At 46.0% G+C, this 13,124-nt stretch overlaps 2 protein-coding genes across 2 annotated transcripts; both read left to right on the forward strand.

Moving 5' to 3' along the window:
* Window positions 1-1,189: 1,189 nt before the first annotated feature.
* On the forward strand, window positions 1,190-2,935 carry HOXD11 (homeobox D11; the record flags this gene model as incomplete). The annotated part of the gene is made up of 2 exons (XM_080621743.1): window positions 1,190-1,796; window positions 2,371-2,935. The coding sequence occupies 2 exons, from the start codon at window positions 1,190-1,192 to the stop codon at window positions 2,604-2,606; spliced, it is 843 nt and encodes a 280-aa protein (XP_080477869.1). The 3' UTR covers window positions 2,607-2,935.
* Window positions 2,936-10,416: 7,481 nt separating this feature from the next.
* On the forward strand, window positions 10,417-12,874 carry HOXD10 (homeobox D10; the record flags this gene model as incomplete). The annotated part of the gene is made up of 2 exons (XM_080622191.1): window positions 10,417-11,158; window positions 12,597-12,874. 2 exons carry the CDS (start codon window positions 10,417-10,419, stop codon window positions 12,872-12,874), a joined length of 1,020 nt encoding a protein of 339 aa, XP_080478317.1.
* Window positions 12,875-13,124: the final 250 nt, after the last annotated feature.

Here is a 13,124-nt window from a genome sequence, read left to right on the forward strand (position 1 = left end):
TTGCTCGAGCATAGGGCTATTGCTGGCGCATATTATTTATTCTCTTCTTTTTTCAGCCTTTGTGACTTGGGTTGTGCTCGTGTATGTAAAATAATATTTCAAGGCGAAAAAGAAAATTGGCAAAAATGAGCCCTCGAAGGCAGGGCCGCCGCGGGGCTGGCGGTTGTTCTGAGTGTCGCCCACTCCCAACCCTGCTTTTCCCTTCCAATGAAAATGGACATTTTGGTGGGAGTTGGAGGCACGGGAACAGAGGTCACTTTGTGTGCTGCTTCGCTTCCCAAGGAAACCGTGCTGGGTGGACCCCTTCCCTCCCTGGCCCTCTGCCTTCCAGAAGAGCCCGAAAGTGTCTCCCTTTCATAAAAGCGGCTTCTGAGAGATGTTCTGTTTGCATATTTCTGATCTCAGTTTTTCTCTGGCGTCCTGGCACAAGCGCGCACTGTTCGGGCTTGTAAGCAGGGGAGAATGAGGTGATCGGGACTCGGACTCTGGATTTTGTGACCGGTTCTGATGACAACTGTGGATTGCTGGAGCCGGGCGGACTGATCCACCCGTGCGAGCGGGACTTATCTTTCCTGAGTGAATCATCACCCGCTCGCTCACCATCTGTGTGAGTGGCGGTGGCCGGCAAGCATCGCTCCCGCTAACGAGGAGCCACCGCGCTCCCTAGCCGCGGGTGTCCGACGGGCTCCCGCTCCCCTGGGGCTCCCTTCCCCGACGGCGGCTCAGTTCTCCCATCGCTGCGGGGGGGCGGGCCGGGCAGCGATGCGGGCGGGGGCTGCGCACCGCGGGGCTCCACTCCTGACTGCAACGGTGGTTGGCCAGGCACCCGCCTGGGCAGCGCGGCCCCAGGTGATCACCGGCACCACCGACGTGTACCTCACCGCCGGGAGAAAGGCTGAGGGTGAAAACCGGCTGTATTTGTACAAAGGCTGCTCTCGCCTCTCTGTGCTGGGAGGGCTCTTTGGAGCGGTGTTAGGAGCCTTTCCGAGGGGCTGATATAGATATAAGGACATTTCTGCATCGCGTCACGTGACATAATTACCACTAGAATCAATCAAGATGAATTGCACGTCAGCACACGGTGGGGATTTTTTCTTAGTTGATCCTGTCCAAACCCTCTTGTGCAATAGATGGATCTTGTTCAATGCATTGAAGCCTCCTGGTTGCTTGCAATCGCAAAAAGGAAGACATGACTGAGTTTGACGATTGCAGTCACGGCACTTCCAATATGTATCTGCCAGGGTGCGCTTATTACGTCTCACCCTCAGATTTCTCGACGAAACCCTCTTTTTTGTCGCAGTCGTCGTCCTGTCAAATGACTTTTCCTTATTCTTCCAATTTACCTCATGTCCAACCTGTGCGTGAAGTGGCATTCAGGGAATACGGATTAGAGCGCAGCAAATGGCAGTATAGGGGCAGTTATGCTCCTTATTACTCAGCTGAAGAGGTGATGCACAGAGACTTTCTGCAGCCTGCGAACAGGAGGACGGAAATGTTATTCAAAACGGACCCTGTCTGCGGCCACCACGGACCGTCTCCCGCCGCCTCCAACTTCTACACCTCGGTGGGGAGGAACGGCATCCTGCCGCAAGGCTTCGACCAGTTTTACGAGGCAGCCCCCGGACCCCCGTACCAGCAGCACTCCGAGGGCGAGGGGGACGCGGACAAGGGCGACTTGAAAGCCCAGAACAGCACTTGCAGTAAAATACCATCCAGCCAAGAGAAGAAAGTGACACCAGCAAACAGCGCCGATTCCCCTTCTGGTGAGGCTGTTGCAGAGAAGAGCAACAGTTCAGGTAGGTATCAGTAGTAAATTGGGGGCAAGAGTACAAGGCCAACACTTTGTCAAGCCGCATTTTATGTGCAATTTTATAAGCATCCAAAGGATTTTATATATCCTATAAGATTTCCTTTACCGTTGTAAAGCGTGTTTACGATAGGAAACCAATTTAGGTGGGCTTAAGGTATTCTTGGAAGAGGATATTAATTGTTATTAAATTGTTGATTTGGCGGGGGGGGGATACGGGGAGATTTCACAGGTACTGCTCAGAGCTGCCTTCGGTTTGGAGCTTAAGATCTTCGTTTGTTTGGGGCGGGGGGTGGGTGAGAGGAGTTTGAGAAACTTGGAATTTTTCCAGCCCATTTAAATATCTCTCTGTGTTGCTCGAAGTGCTCTCTTTTAAGGAGAAGTTGGAAAATATTCGCTTTTTTGTTAACTCACCCAGAGAGCAAAAGCCCCGGGAATATTTTTTCCTTTAACTGTTAGAGGGCTGTTATCCAGGCAATGTGATATTGTCAAAGTCTCTCACCTCTTCCTAGCTGAGCGTGTTCGCAGCAGCACAAATCAGTTTCTTCTCTCTTGAATTTCAGCAATTCCCCAGAGATCAAGGAAAAAGAGGTGTCCATATACCAAATATCAGATAAGGGAACTGGAACGGGAGTTTTTCTTCAACGTGTACATAAACAAAGAGAAAAGACTGCAGTTGTCCAGAATGCTCAACCTCACTGACCGGCAAGTTAAAATCTGGTTCCAGAACCGAAGGATGAAAGAAAAGAAACTGAACAGAGATCGACTCCAATATTTCACTGGGAATCCCTTGTTTTGAAAGGAGTAAAAAATGAAAAAAAAAAAAAAAAAAAAAAAGAAAAAGAAAAAAGAAAAAAATTAAAAGAGAGAGCAAGAGAAAAGGAAGAAAAAGAAAAACAAAGAATATCTCGGTCTCTTTGACCTGCCATCTGAATGCAAAAGTAAATTGGTTTACATGACACATCCACCCTGCGGAACTCAAAGTTTCATTCTCATATGCAACTCCACACACTGAATGGCCACTGGAGATTTCGGGGCTTGACGGAGCAGATTCCTGATAAGGGGAAATTAGGGCAAATCCAACTGTCCACACTCCAGTGTTTCTCGCCAAAGGTGCTTTTTTTCCTCTCCCACAGTGCCAGCAATGGACCTGCAGTGTGTCTGGTAGTTTTTGCTTACAATTCATTGAGTTCGGGAAGGGGGGGGGGGGGGCTCTGTTGTTGCTTTTGAGCTAGGGTAACACTTTCCTCCCTTTAAGTGAATGCGGTTTATTTAAGAGATGGTAAATGTACGTTCGCTATATATAAAATATATATATATATATATGTTTCTATTGTCATCCAAAAGCATGGGCCACTGTCTTTTTCATGTGAATAAATGGTTTCTAGTAAAGTTAAGGTTATAACTTCCGTGCACTCTATGGATTTCCATCTCCAAAGGATTCTAGCTTTTCCCGGGTTAGAGCCAAGTTCAATTGAATAATAATGGGAAGCTGCCTAGTAGGGTTGTTTTGAAGGCGTTTAAATCAAGAACAGTTTAGATGTGTAACTCTCCCTTTGTAGGTATGCGTAACCTTCTCTGTTTGTCCGTGAGGCAGAGCCAGCATGGCTGGCTGCAGCCCATCACTTCTGACGGGGCTGCACTTGCTATAAACATCGAAAAAGACTTATTTTTAATTAAAATAATAACAATAATTGTCAGTCTCACAGGAAGGCCAGAATCCCCAACGCCAATGGCTGTTTACTTGTTAGTGAAGAGAGAGGTAGAAAGACGGAGGGCTCGGAGCGAGGCAGACAAGAGGGAGCTATAAACAATTGGCACTAGTTGGGGGGGAAAAAAGGAAAGGAAAAAAAAAGAGATCCTTTTAGAGGCAGAGGGGTGGATCTCTTGGATGCCGTTCCTGGGGAGGGCGAGCGGAGCGCCGGGAGCGCAACCCGCGTCCCCATCCGCGGCTGCGGCAGGCCCTGCGCGGGGGCCGGCATCCGGCAGGGTTCTGCTCCGCGCCGCTTTATCTTGCGTGACCTGGCTGGGCTGTTTACAAAACCTTGAACTGTCTAGACAACACCATAAAAACCGAGGTTCTAAACAGCTTAATTGGGTTATATTATACACCTTCTGGTGGGTGAAAAAGAGATTTCCGCAATGTGCAATAAAGGCGAGGAGTGAGGAAAGAATTTGCCTGTTTTGAATAGGATGAAGCGGCGGCTTTCGCTACGCTTGCATGCAGGGAAGGCAAAAGTGCCCAAAGAAGTCAGGAAAAGCCCGAGAATTCAAAATATGGAGAAATAGAAGCGGAGGGAGGCATGACTTTTTAAAAAATTATTTTTAAAACCTTTAGCAAGAAAAGCATAAGTGTATGCCTTTGAACTTCCAAAATGTCAAGGTCATCACCTTTAACCTTTCTGAATAATTAGGCGCCTTAAGGTTCCTCTGTTATTTTCAACCACCACCCACTCTCTCTCTCTTTTTGTGTCTCCCTTCCTCCCTCTCTCACACACATGCACAACCACACACACAGAGTTATTACCGCATAGCTAGCCGGATTAGCAAATGCATCATAACGCAGAGAAAGCCCCGGCTGGGTCGAGGTGAGCTCTCGGCGGCGGGCGGGAGCGTGCCCCGCTCCGCTCCTCTCCCGCCTTGGCCCGCCGATTCCCTTCCCTTCCGCTCACAGGAATTCACTCCAGATCTCCCTTTTTTTTAGCTCTAAAAATAAAATAAAGAGGGTTTGGGTTTGGGTTTTGAGGTCTTTTTTCTCTCAAAATGATAATAGGTGGGCTGTAGGAAATGCTTCGTAATGTAAGGAGAAAGATGGTCTCTCTATGCAGGTTTTCTGCAGCCGTGAGTTTCTCCACAAAGACCATTAATTAGAAATGCGCGAAGCGGCGGGGAATTTCTTACGGCGTTTCGCCTGATCTTATAGCAAAATTGTCGCGTCTCTCCCGAGCCTTAATCCGCAGGACAAGAACGAGGCGTTTGATTTTTCTGTTCCCTGCAGCGCTTTAACAGTCTACCTCAGCGGATTAATACGCCTTTAAAATGCTAAGACACCGCAAAAAAAGGGCCGCGGAATTAGAAACAACCCAGCATTAATCTTGCATAAACGCTCAGGGATAGCACGGTTACGTTTCTATTTAAAAAGAACAAGAGAAACCCGTGATCGGGAGCAGACGGAGCCGCGGAGAAGAGAGAACCCCGAGAGAGGCAGGCAGCCGGCTGCGGCAGTGCGGGCCTCGGCCACAGGGAGGCGCCCCCACGCGCTGCAACGCCCCTGGCCGCCCGGCTCCCCGAGAATAACCCCACTGCTACTAAAATAGCTAATATATAAGTAACGATAAGATTTCAGGGCCTTCCAAATGAGAAAATAAAGCATCAAAAAGATTTATTAAACAAATAACCCATAACAGCGACGGGATGGAGAAATACGCCGCTTTAAAGGAGAAGAAAAAAAAAATTTGGTCGTAATCCTTCATAATGCATCCGAGCTTTAAAAAAAACCCACCATAATTTTAAGAAGAAAAAAAAAAAGCCACCAAAACTCCAGTGATATCCCGAATTCGTTCCCTAGAACGAAAATCTGTTTATTCCTTTAAGGGCAGCCTTAACGCCAATGAAACAAAAGTAATACAAACCCCATGTTTCCACAGTTTATCTTCGGTTCTTAATCCAGGCTTTTCTTAAAATAAACCTTTAGACACAGAAAGCATAATTTTAAAAACACACTTTACTTAAGGAGAGATTAACGTTAGAACCTAGAGAGGGCTTATTTTGTAGAAAGACAGAGCGAGAGAGACTAAAGCAAAAAGGCAATCTTTTTAATATCCGAACATCACTTTGCCAAGGCATTGCTGAATGAAATCTCTCTCTTTAAAAGTACTATGGAGATCTATTAAAATGAAACTAGAGATTAGAAAATTAAAGTGAAGCTTATGAATTTCCTGGATGCTCTCCAGTGACTGAGCATGTTCCGGTTTTTGTTGGTTTTCTTCTTTATATTTTCCCTCCAGTGCTCACTTTTGGTCAGAATGTGAGGAAAGAAAGAGCTTCGCTGCTTTCTGCTTATTTGCAGAATTAGTCGAAATCTATTTCACGTTGTTTCAGCCATATTCCGCATTTTTTAAAGCCCCTTCTCTCGTGAAAGCGTTTGCTGGCACTTTGTCTGATGGGTTGTTGGGGCTTGGGGTTGGTTTGTTTTTAGAAGTTCATTGTTAACACTTTCCTAGAAATAGCCTTTCCGTCGGTAATAAAATAGCATTGTACAATCTGAAATCCTGGGGATCCCTGACGCCAAAGGTAGTCCTTACAGGCGCAGCAGGATCCCGAAAGAAAATCCCCTGCTCTCCCGGTGGAGATACCCATTTCGAGAGGGAAACGTTTAGCGAAGTTTTTGTGTTTGTTTTTCTTGGCTTGGAAGTGCTCCTTGTGAGCGCCCACACCAACCCCAAATCCATCAAGCTTCATGCGAGGCGCTTTAGCCGCTCGCAGTTACAGTGAGGCCGATCACAGCGAAAGTGAACGAGTGATCGGAGCCAGGATGTGTTATTAAAAAAAAAAATCTGTATACCAGAATATGGAAACGCAGCTTCTATCTTGAACCATCGTGTAAAAGTGATGATTTTCCACGAGCCTATAACCTCTTCTATTATTTTCCCCCCCCCCCCTTCTCTGCTTTATTCCCTTAGACAGAAAAAGCTGTGAGCTATTTCCAAGCATCTATGGGCTTGTCCTTTAAGGAGAACGAAAAGAATATTTGCTTATTTTCTGATTAAACTGCACGTGCGGCAGGAATCTGCCAAAAGATAAATATGCAGCCCAAATACCGAGGCTGAGGGCTGCATCTGCGGCCAATTTACAGGCTAAAATCTCTTCGTAGCAGATACTCACTTCCGTGTCCGCAGAAATATAGAAATACAATAGAGGAAGGATTGAGGCTTCGAGTGAAGCTGAGAGGACAGTCTGGGCTCTGGGTTCCTGTGCGATCCCCACGCTCAAAAATACCTTTGAAGAAAAAGCCAGCATACTATTTTGTTTATTTTATAAGCTTTCATATTTAGGAAGAAGCATAATGTCATCAGTATGTCGTCCTGAACCACCTCGTTCCGTCTCCCCCCACCCTCTCGGTCAAAAAATCCAGGGAATTGAGCCCTCAGTCCAGGCGCCGACTGTCTATGAAAATATGGCACATAGAAATCCGGGCAACGTGACAGTTGAATTATTAAAAGAAGAAAGGACACAATATCGTAGCCAACTTTTTTTTCCTCCCTGAAATAAAAACTATTCTTCAATCTCTCTGCAATATAACAGCATGGCATAAAACATACCATCCCCTCCTTTAAAGACACCTTAAATGAAATGCTGAAATCGAGTAAATGGAAGGAATTTTCCTAAAAGCTTCCTGGGTTCCAGCCTGTTTTTAAAATAAGATATTTCCCGCAACACCTTTGTTACTGAAGGCATCTGCAAAATATCTAGCCTGTTTCGTACCTCGCTCCCATCCCCCTCACATAATGAGACACAAACAGAGCAAATTGCAACTATGAAAATCCTCAGCACAGCCGAGAAAAGAAATAATAATCATATCACCGGTAATAAGGTTTAGGAAGATAAGGCAGTGAAAATTAAGCCCTGCTGCCACGTCTGGTAACCTCAAGTTTTTAGCCCTGACATTTGCTAGAGGAGAAAACTGTAATGTCCACCTATGCTTTATTACAAACAGTGATTTACATCTGCATGGACTCATTGGTTGTCTTTTTTTTTTTTCTCCCTCGTTGGGAAAAATATGGGGCTCTGAGAGCCAAACCTTTATATTAATGTAGATTGTATATCTCATTTATTGCACAATATTGATTTATTTATTAATGTTAATTACTTGATTCCATTTTAATATGATTTAAAACAAGAATGACATTAAACGCCCAGAGCCTAAGTCCCCAGTTCCCCAGTGGCTCTCGCATGTTTATTCAACTTCTATTTACATCAAACTTAAACTTTCCTACTGTTAATTTTCAATAATAAAAAAATGCTGCCCGCTTTTAAAGCCCCTCATAATTTATCACTAGCGAAGGGTCTTACGGAGCCGTTTACCAGTCCTGAATACGATATTTAAGTCATTATCATCGCAACCATCAGCTGAGTTCCCGTGTAGTGACATGCGAGAAATGCCTATTTTCAATTGAAAAAAATCAAAGAGCCCTCATGTCTAATCAGGAGCCGAGCAGTCAGCTCCCCCAGCACCGGCCGGGCTGGAGTGGAAGGCAAGCGCAGTCTTTGCTTATTGTTTTAACTTTGCTGCCGGGCGAAACCCGCTGCAGAGCTCTGAGCTCACACTTCAGCTGGGATATTTCTGGGACCCCCTTTTCTGCAAGTGTAAATAAAGATTATGAAAGAGCCATTTGATGGGCATAAAATTCCTGATTAGATTTAACAGTCGAGTCTTAAGCTGCGTCAAGGAAAATAGTATTTTGTTTCTTTAAACTCTGTGGGTTGTCCGGGCTGTTGTTGCAGAAGAGGAAATTGCTGGAAATCGAGGGGGGGATGCGGGGCTCGGAGGGAGCGTCGTGGGCTCCGCCGCAGCTTCTCCTCCTCCTCCAGCGAAGGGAAATCTTAGCCATGGCTCTGATAATGATCTTAACTTGCCATCCCGGCGGAGCTCGACCCTCGGCGCCGACGGAGCGCGCCCGCGGAGGGGCCGCGCCAGGCGCAGGGGATGCTGCTGCGGCAAGATCCTGAGAGCAGCGACTATGCCGAAGGTAATATTTAAACTCTTAGGCGAGCCAGGAGCCGGAGACTGCAGCTATAAAAGACACTGGCTCTTAACCTGACAATGATGTTGTATTTGAACAGCTGTGATAAGGTTTTAAAGGGTCTGTCTCATTGCCACAGAGAAATTTTAAATAGGGTTATTGTTTCCAGCAGTGCAAAGTGTACTGTAAAGTGCAAAACATCCAAATGCCAAGAAACGGGGGAAAATGCAAACCCACGCTGGTGGGTTTTCTGCCATGTGAAAGGCGCGTTTAAAATTTTTAAAGTCCTTCCACGTGCTGCCTGCTTTTGGAGACCTGAAAGGGTGTTTTGATGGAAGAAAGGCCCAAAATAAACAGGCGGAGGAATTCGAAACAAAAATTATCAACAAGTTCACTTTATCTGGATAAGAGTCCTTGACAGCATCAGCCCCAGAAAAGAAACACCCCACTCCGAGTACAGAAAAAAAAAAAAAAAAAAAAAAGAAAATAACCTCCCTACAAACCAAAACAACACACGCACACACACACACAAAAATCCCACAAAACCCAAACCAAAAAGAACACAACAAAAGCACCAAAAAAAAAAAACCACCAAGAAAACAAGGGGAGGGGGGATAAAAAAAAGAAAAGCAAGGGAGAAAGAGTAATAAACAGTTTGCGCCGTCACTATTTAAACTGTAATAGATGCCGGTGTAGATAGGGGTAGGAAGTGTGGTGGTGGGGGAAACAGTAAAACAGGTTTAAAATGTTGGGGCGGAAAACTCTAGTTTGCCATGTAAACAGTTTCTGTTGCCTTCGGTATTTATTTCCTTTTTTATCATACAGATGCATTTGTCATTCTTCTTCAAAAACAAAACAAGACAAGGAAAGAAAAAGTTGCTGGAAGTGTTGCAGTGAGGATATGAGTTTCTGTATGTTTTTTAATGAGCAGGACCACAGAGGGAGAAATTATCTTTATGATGCTTTCGGTTTCCAGGGCAAGTGAAAAACCCAATTTCTTTTTAAATTTTTTTTTTTTTTTTTTTTTTTTCCAGGCCGTCGGGCGAGAGCATAGTAAAATAATTTTAGGAATGTGGCTTCCCTATAAAACTCGAGTTATGACAGAAGTCTAGCTTTTAATATTTGACAATTTGTGTTAAAACAAAAATTGACCTTCTCGGTTAGCAGCAAGGAAAAAAATCAATAGTATAATATTCAATAATTCATAACGCGAACGCCATTATGCTAAATCTTAACTATTAATCTTATCCTTTACAAAGTCTGGATTGATTTGTTAATAAAATATCTTCCCGTGCGCGGCAACAGAGGGTATAACTCTGGAAAAAGCTTCAGAAGCAAGAAAATTACCAAGTAGCCCAAGAATGTAGATGAGGGTTTTATTGATCGCCCCTGATTCTTCTTAATACGCATTAATAAATCCCGCAACCTTTTGTCCCCGCACTTGTCAGACGAGGGGCTTTTACGGGAGCCATGGCGGACAAGCGGCGGTTTGGTTTTCAGCCCGCCGTGCCACCCGGGGAGGTGGTGTTGCGGGGTGTGTGTGGGGGCTGTGTGTGCTCCGCACCCGCGGAGGCTCCGCGGTGGTGGGAGAGGGGGGCCCGGCCCGGCTGCCGCAGCGCGGGCGCGGCGCGGCGGTGCGGTGCCGGCGAGGCGGCCTAGGGGTCGCTGTTGACCGCGGCGGGGCGCGGCGGGGCGGCGCGGCGGGGCGCGTCAGCGGCGGGGCGGTGGGGCGCGGGGCGGCGGGAGCTGCCATTGGCCCGGCTGTCATGTGGTCGCGCGGAGGCATCCGCAATTACACGGGAATGTTTTCCTAGAGATGTCAGCCTACAAAGGACACAATCTCTCTTCCTCAAATTCCGCCCCAAAATGTCCTTTCCCAACAGCTCTCCTGCCGCTAATACTTTTTTAGTAGATTCTCTCATCAGTGCGTGCAGGAGTGACAGTTTCTACTCCAACAGCGCCAGCATGTATATGCCACCTAGCACAGACATTGGGACGTATGGGATGCAAACCTGTGGACTCCTTCCGTCTCTGGCTAAAAGAGAAGTTAATCACCAAAATATGGGTATGAATGTACATCCTTATATACCTCAAGTAGACACTTGGACAGACCCGAACAGATCTTGTCGAATAGAGCAACCTGTTACACAGCAGGTCCCCACTTGTTCCTTCACTACAAATATTAAAGAAGAAAGCAATTGCTGCATGTATTCCGATAAGAGATCCAAACTCATTTCTGCAGACGTCCCTTCCTACCAGAGGCTGGTGTCTGAATCATGCCCCATTGAGAACCCCGAGGTTCCCGTCCCAGGATATTTTAGACTGAGCCAGACCTACGCCACTGGGAAAACCCAAGAGTACAATAATAGCCCTGAAACGAGTTCAACTGTAATGTTACAGTTAAACCCTCGCGGCAGCTCCAAACCGCAGATATCTGCTCAACTTCAGCTGGAAAAGAAAATGAATGAAAACCCGAACAGCCAAGACAGCACCTCTAAAGTCTCTCAAGTGGAAAGTCCCGAGCCCAAGTCCACGTTGCAAGACGAGCGGAGCTGCCTGCCCGAAGGCTCCGTGTCCAGCCCAGAAGTCCAGGAGAAGGAGAGTAAAGGTCTGTATTACCGAGTTTAACCCGTGCCGTGGTGTAACTCCAACACGCCAGCACCATAAAGCAGGCTTGAATATACTAACGAGCATCACAGCCATCACATTTAATGCTAAGGAGTATCGGGCTGCAGGTGCTGTGTCATTGAAGATTTTGGCAGGAAAAAAAATGCCACACTAAAGGGTCCAGGGATTTTCTGTAGAGGTTTGCCTGTTCCGTGCATGCAGACCTGCAGACAGCCTCCGTGATGCGGAGAATATAGCCGTCTGCTCCTTAGTGCGCTGCAGCAGCCAAAAGCAGCCCCATACCTCTAAAAAAAGCAGGTCTGGAGGTTGTAAAATATGACCAGCTCAAGTTTTCTCTCGTAAGATTTCGCTGATTTTTTTTTTGTGTTGTTGTTTAATTTATATTTTTTTCACTGAGCCTCACTGCGGTTTGATTGCATTTAAAGTTAATTACGATCCTATTAAAATAGGTGAGGAATAGGTGGTGCCAGGCTGGGTAAAGTTGGAAATAAACGCACAATGAAAGCAGCAGCCCGCTATCTGCCTGGTCCAAAGATGGAATATTTCAGTGTGGTGTTTTAGATAACCTTGGGTTTGTCTCCAAAAGTGCTACAATATTTTTGAAATGCGATTGAAAGCTAAAGGTGGTGTAATCTGATTTTATTTTCCCTTTAAAAGTGCACTAGAGCCTTCCTTTTGAGTGGCGTGTTTCGAAGAATCCCAAAACGGGAAATTTTTTACATATCAAAATGTACTTTGCAACCTTTAGGTCGATTTTTACCCTACGTGTGCATGGAGATTCTCTTTATCTGAATTATATTTAACCTCACAGGTCTAGGTTGATGTGGGGCAAATTTCTTTCTGGCGGGAAGAAAATCTAAAAAGAAAATGGAAAAAGAGAAAAAATCCAAGCTGAGGGTGTTAATGTCTTGTATGTCTTTATGTCTTTTTGGCTGGCAAAACGGCCATGTCTGTTCCTAGGTGTGCTTGTGTAATTCAGCTCATGGCTGGGAAGATGCTGCTTCCAAATACAGAGAGAGGGGATTTTGTGTTTGGGATATTTTCCTAGCAACTGTTGTGGGAACCCGAGGCGGCCGTGGCGGGGATAGACCCGTTAAAATCCGGCCACGGGGCTGATGGCAGGTTAAATATTGTTGAAATGCTGAACGCCAGCTGAGAAGTGGAGAGCCCGTTGTGGGCCGGGGCAGGAGAAGTGCAAGGCAGTCGCAGGCAGGGGCCTGGTGGCGGGGTTGGGCAAGCCCAGCTTGGCAGCGGGTCCTCTACCGATGCCCACCCCGCACCCGAGTCCTACGTAGTGCCCGCATCCACCATATCTGCCAGACACTGCAGAGGAGGGGTCATGGCCAAGGGTACAATCTAACAGCCTGAGGTATTTTTGATATTTTTTTCTTCTTCTTCTCCTTCTTTGATTTTGATAGAGGAAATCAAGTCTGATACTCCAACAAGCAATTGGCTAACTGCAAAGAGTGGCAGAAAGAAGAGGTGTCCTTACACTAAACACCAAACACTGGAATTAGAGAAAGAGTTCTTATTCAATATGTATCTCACTCGAGAGCGCCGTCTAGAGATCAGTAAGAGCGTAAACCTTACTGACAGGCAGGTCAAGATTTGGTTTCAAAACCGCAGAATGAAGCTCAAGAAGATGAGCAGGGAGAACCGAATCCGGGAACTGACCGCTAATCTGACCTTCTCTTAAACCCTAACCCCGGGGCGGGCACCAGTGAGGAGTGGGGACAACACCACCACTTGTTAAAGGCAGGAGAGACTGTGGCAAAACCCGGCATTTCCCAGTTTTGTTTTGTTTTGTTTTGTTTTGTTTCTGATAGAATGTGACTTTTTGTCCTTCTTTTAGCGCTGCAAGTGAATATGTATTACTATGATGAGTATATATAAAACCTAGCACGTGTAATTTATTTTTGTTCTCATCGTAATGCAGGGTAACTATT

This window comes from Psittacula echo (assembly GCF_963264785.1).
Source record: "Psittacula echo genome assembly, chromosome: 6".
NCBI classification, from domain to species: domain Eukaryota; kingdom Metazoa; phylum Chordata; class Aves; order Psittaciformes; family Psittacidae; genus Psittacula; species Psittacula echo.